This window comes from Coregonus clupeaformis, chromosome 21, assembly GCF_020615455.1.
Source record: "Coregonus clupeaformis isolate EN_2021a chromosome 21, ASM2061545v1, whole genome shotgun sequence".
In the NCBI taxonomy this organism is placed as follows: Eukaryota; Metazoa; Chordata; class Actinopteri; order Salmoniformes; family Salmonidae; genus Coregonus; species Coregonus clupeaformis.
In genome coordinates, this window is record NC_059212.1 from 1,542,346 (window position 1) to 1,547,503 (window position 5,158).

The 5,158-nt window shown below is 41.2% G+C and overlaps 1 protein-coding gene across 1 annotated transcript; it reads right to left on the minus strand.

The window, feature by feature from the left end:
- Positions 1–580: 580 nt before the first annotated feature.
- cldn15la (claudin 15-like a) lies at positions 581–4,097 on the minus strand. The gene is made up of 5 exons (XM_041841122.2): positions 3,597–4,097; positions 2,094–2,258; positions 1,562–1,643; positions 1,246–1,359; positions 581–932 (listed from the first exon to the last, which is right to left on the minus strand). Exons 1-5 carry the CDS (start codon positions 3,811–3,813, stop codon positions 848–850), a joined length of 663 nt encoding a protein of 220 aa, XP_041697056.2. The 5' UTR covers positions 3,814–4,097; the 3' UTR covers positions 581–847.
- Between the last annotated feature and the right edge of the window lie 1,061 nt (positions 4,098–5,158).

Below are 5,158 nucleotides of genomic sequence, written 5' to 3' on the forward strand. Positions count from 1 at the left end.
AAAATCGACCCCTGTGGTACACCTTTATGTACTTCAAGAAATTCAGACTTAACCCCATCAATCACTATGGCCTGAGTTCTGTCACTAAGAAAATCATGAAACCATGAACTGGTTTCAGAGCTCAGGCCTTATTCAATAAAATAGCATGATCAACAGTATCAAAAGCTTTTGACAGGTCCATAAACAAAGCAGCACATTACAGGTTAGTGTCTAGAGCATTGACAAGATCATTAACAACTAAAGTAGTTGCTGTATTAGTGCTATGCCCAGGCCTAAACCCTGATTGGTTTACATTCAAAATACATTTCTCAGATAAAAAAAGAACAAAGTTGTACATTGAAGAATGTTAGCTAGACAAGGAAGCTTTGAAATGGGGCGATCATTATTAAGATCACTACTACTATGTAGGGAGACTGGAAAAACACCCCAAATGAATGTCTAGCGGTGAAGTTTCCCTTTAAGACCGCTGCATTGCGTCTCATCTTATGTATCTGAAGTGGGCTTTAGACATTAAGACATTTTAGTAAGGCATTTTAGTAAGGCATTTTAGTTGCATGAAATGACGACAAACACCAAAACATATATCAAATGAATGTTTATTGAGAGGATAGCAATTCCACACAAACAAATTCCATTACCAATAATTCATAACTCCAAATTATTCCAGGTTTTTGTATCAACCTCAAAATCCTTCAAAACAAGTAGCAAAATTCATGGTGAAAGAGAAAAACAAAAAAAGGGTAACAACAGTAAAATAGGTGCTCTTAAATGTGAGCGTCAACAATGGTGGTGGGGTGGTTGAAAAGTGGGAGGTGGGGAGGTAGGGGGGTGGTGGGGGAGGGACGTCTTAGACGTAGGCTTTGGCGGAGTCCGGATCAGACTTGGCGGCAGGTGCGTAGATTGTCTTAGGCTGACTTGTTGCGTAGTACCCTCTGGATAACATCAAAGACAGAACAGAAGGTCAGAGAGGGACAGGCAAACTAAACAACAGGTGAAAAAGCAAAAGGTGGCAGGCACAAAATGTAAATGAGACAAAACAACAAATGGAATAAACAACATTCAAAGTGTTTCTCAACTCCAGTCCTCATGTACCCCACATTTGAGTTGAATGAGGTATGCTTGAGTGGGGCTAGAACATTTTTTTGTAACATGGGGCGTAATCAAGGAGTGGAGTTTAAGAACACTGAACAACAGGGTATGTGAAGGTACTGATGAGAGGCGAAGGAAGTTGAATAAAAGACGTACGCTTTAGGCTTTTCACTTTTTGCCCTTTTGCAGGCACAGCAGAGAAGAGATCCTCCCAGCATGGACAGACAGGCTGCGCCCCAGCCCAGGAAGAGACCAGTGCCCAACTCAAACCTACACACAACAAAAATCCGTAAGGAACAAAACAACGACCTCATTTTATGGGTGCATTTATACAGTATGAAGCCATGTATTATTATGTGCATCAAAGGGTTTGGCAAACATTCTATGTGTGTGAATTGAAGTTTGGGTTTGTAATGATGAATACATTTCTGTGGTTGCTGAAAAAGTTGCTTCGCTTGGACTTTCTACTTACTTCACCCCACCAAAGTATGGGTTGTTGAAGTCCTGCACAACTCGGCTGGCGTACCAAGAACAGCAGATCATCTCGCAGAGACCTGCAGAAGAGAAATACACTTTATATGAGGGAGATGAAAAGCAGACGAGATGTGAGGTTAGGGAAGGAAAGGAAAGAAAGAATAAGGTAGACAGAAAAAGGAAAATGGAAGAGAGAACAGGGAACGCTAAGGAATCTGTTAACGAAACAGAATGAAGAAACAAGAGGTAAAGGTGTAAAGGGGGTGGGGAAGGAAAAAAAGGGTATGATAGCAAGATGAGAGAGAAGTGAACCACGGTGAACAAAGTAAAGACGTGAAAAGGGAACTCAATGACAAAACAAGAAAGATATATACTCTGACGCTATCACCATGAAAGGCTACCGTATATCAGAACAGTTAGGGATATAGAATTCTGTTAACTTTTCCAAACTTAATGGGTTTTTCAGAAAAACAGGAACCTTGGGAAAGTTTCTGAAACTTTGCAACCATAGGTAGTCAATCTGAACTCACCAGCAAGGACGAAGATGCCTCCACCAGTGACAGCAATCTTGGCCTTTGCCTGCTCCGTGGCATTGCCAATCTTAATGCACTTTAGCCCCAGCAGAGACACAATCATAGACACCAACCCTAAGAGCAGAGCGACGATCATCAGGGCACGGCTCGCCTGTACATGGCCTGAGGGGAGGGGAAGGAAGGGAAGAGAGAGATGAGGGGAAGAGTTGCATATTAAAACACAGCTACACATCAGCTACACAACATCAAGTTGGAGAGAAACTGTATACATATACACACACAATTACTGGTTTGTTGGTGGACTAGACTAAGACAAGGAGTACTATCAAATATCCAAAGAAATAGACACAATGCAGAGAACATGTCCTTTATAAATGTCAAGGAACTGTATTCTGAACATGAAAAAATAGCATACTTATGCTAAAGGTGAAACTTAACCAAACATCCCAAGATATGTCCATAGTGGTATTGTAATAAAATGTAAAAAATCCCAGACCATCAAATTTCTAACCTGAATTTAATCTCACCGATTTTCAGCAGTTACTCATAAGGTTGTTATTAGGTCGTTGATATTTTTGCAATTCAACAATATACTGTATACATCTACAAATCACCCTTTAGATTGCAGATAACTGCTATCAAAGCCAAAGACCTAATAACCCAGATGAATGTATGCCTATATTTAGAACTGCTAGTTTAACACTGGCCAAGGTGTGGTAGCTTCCCTCCATTTCCTTGTCATAGGAACACAAAATGGCCGCCCACCATTATGACACACATCACTGCCCTTTGGGAGGAGAGAAAGATACAAGAAAAATAGAGATTCAATTCTAGAAGAGAGTTCAAACGTGGCCTAGCGGTTAGAGCGTTGGGCTATTAATTGAAAAGTCGCTGGTTTGAATACCCGAGCCGACAAGGTGGAAAATCTGTCGATGTGCCTTTGAGTAAGGCAGTTAACCATAATTTGTTCCAGGGGTACTGTACTACTATGACTGCACCTTATCTGAAACTTTCATGAAGCGTTAACATTATTTTAAAAAGTTGTAATAAGTAAGAACCCCTACATTTGAAGTTACATTTAGGCAGGAAAGCAGTGGGTCCGAATTGCACCCAAAGGATGTTCATATTAGCCTTTTTCATGAAACCTCACAGAAAATAATGCAAAGATATATTTATCTTCTTGCGATGGTAGAAAGTAATTGGACATCATTATTATTCATAGTTACATTATCTTCATTTAACCATATCAGATATAGGTGCAGGTGTGCCCTGACCTTTCCCCACCAACGATGCCAGTCACTCTAAGACTGGCAATCCTGGGTCTTGTTCAGTAAAGCACACCAAAAGAAAAACATTTAAAAACCTTTTGCAATAGAAAACGAGAATTAGACCAATTCAGGTTGTACTGCCCCATTACACTCCGTTTCAAAGTGTTTTCTCCCTGGTTGGAGTGTCTGAGTTGGTGGTGACGGTTAGAACAGTTAGACTACTGGTTCTTACCGGGCAGGCCGAGCAGGGACTCGAAGTCGCGGCACTCAGCGATTCCAGAGCTGTCTTCAGCACAGGCGTGCCACAGGTTCTCATACTGTCTGTGGGAGATGATGACGCTGCCAGAGACGGAGGACACCTTCCAGTAGTCGTTGGCGAGAGCCGCACCAGTGATCAGCCAGCTGGCGATACACATGAAGAATCCGGTTGCCTCCACAGCGGTCGACATGGTTGAAACCTTTCACAACCACACGAGATGGAATGGATTCCCAAAATACACAGAAAATACAGAACTACAGGGCCAAATAGGTAAAACCTAAAAATGTAATGACGCTAAAAACTACACTACACTACAGACAGGGTATGGCCTAAAAACAACCCCAAAAACAACCTTTGAAAATCTACCAAAGTATGCACAGAGGACTGAAGGTATAGATGTGTGGGGTGGATGTTAGCTATTGTCCCTATCTGTCCGTTGTGCTTCCTATATCTCAGGTCCCTGGCTCTGACATGAGGACTTTACTCCCTACCAGGGGCCATAAAGTTAGCGGAGCCGCACCCATATGGGCCCTCTCTACCAACTCCCCCACTTCTCTCCAACCCTACTGATTATGATGACGGTGACAAGGATGGAAGACCTTAGTGGCCACACCCAAACCAGGCCCTCGATACTCTCACCTCCTGCTCTGCTCCATTCTCCTAAGGTTGTGTTGACAATGATGATGATGACGATGATGATGAAGGGAATAGTCACTTCCTCTGTTGTGGTGACAGAATTACATCATGCTGTCTGTTTCTTGTCGTAAAGGGAAGACATATCTGGCACCTCCTCGTCATCTTTTGGTTGTCTAATTGAACCCTCAAATCAAAACTTTGGTGCCGTCACAATAAGTCTTGAAGTCTAAATACATGCTTAGTAAATTATTTTTATCAATTATTGGACCTAGACATAAATACAACAGCATCGGTTGTCAAAATCTATGACATCTTTTGATATTACAGGCTTTGACTTCATTTGACATTAATAACTGACCCATTTGATACATTTATATGTTCTCCTGCTAGAAGATGGCATTCAAAATGGGTCACTGAACAAACTGTCATAGATTAAAACACTACTGAAATATCCTTGATAATGATTGCCATGAAACTAAGATAATGATTTTATGACCATATGAATTCCCCTCCTGTCGCTAAGCCACAAAAATGCTATGCGAAACAACTACTCATTGTTGTGTGTGTGCTTGTGATTCCAAATGTGGGTGACCATACATAATGAATTCATCAATACTACTACACAGATGAAAAAGAGTTTGGTGACCAATGAAATATATTGCTGCACTGTAGTACATTGTGCTGATAGTTAATACTTGTATGGTTAAACTGTAACATAGTCAATCCATCTTCAACCGCTCCTGCTCTGATTGCTTTCAATGTCAGCTATCAATATCAGTTTGCCCTCTCTTATATCGCAAAGAAATTGTTGGGCATGATCGAATAATTTTTATTGTGCCTGCTTAATGGTGTCATTCTACATCAACAGGTGTTATTATCATTTCACCTTCCACTTTCAT

Bases quoted from the DNA above. Each gene is read 5' to 3' on its own strand.
- cldn15la (XM_041841122.2), bottom strand. From the start codon at position 3,813: ATGTCGACCGCTGTGGAGGCAACCGGATTCTTCATGTGTATCGCCAGC. The intron at 2,259-3,596 runs GTAAGAACCAGT...CCCTCCCCTCAG, and splicing joins GTCCCTGCTCGGCCTGCCCG to GCCATGTACAGGCGAGCCGT. The intron at 1,360-1,561 runs GTAAGTAGAAAG...TGTTGTGTGTAG, and splicing joins CCATACTTTGGTGGGGTGAA to GTTTGAGTTGGGCACTGGTC.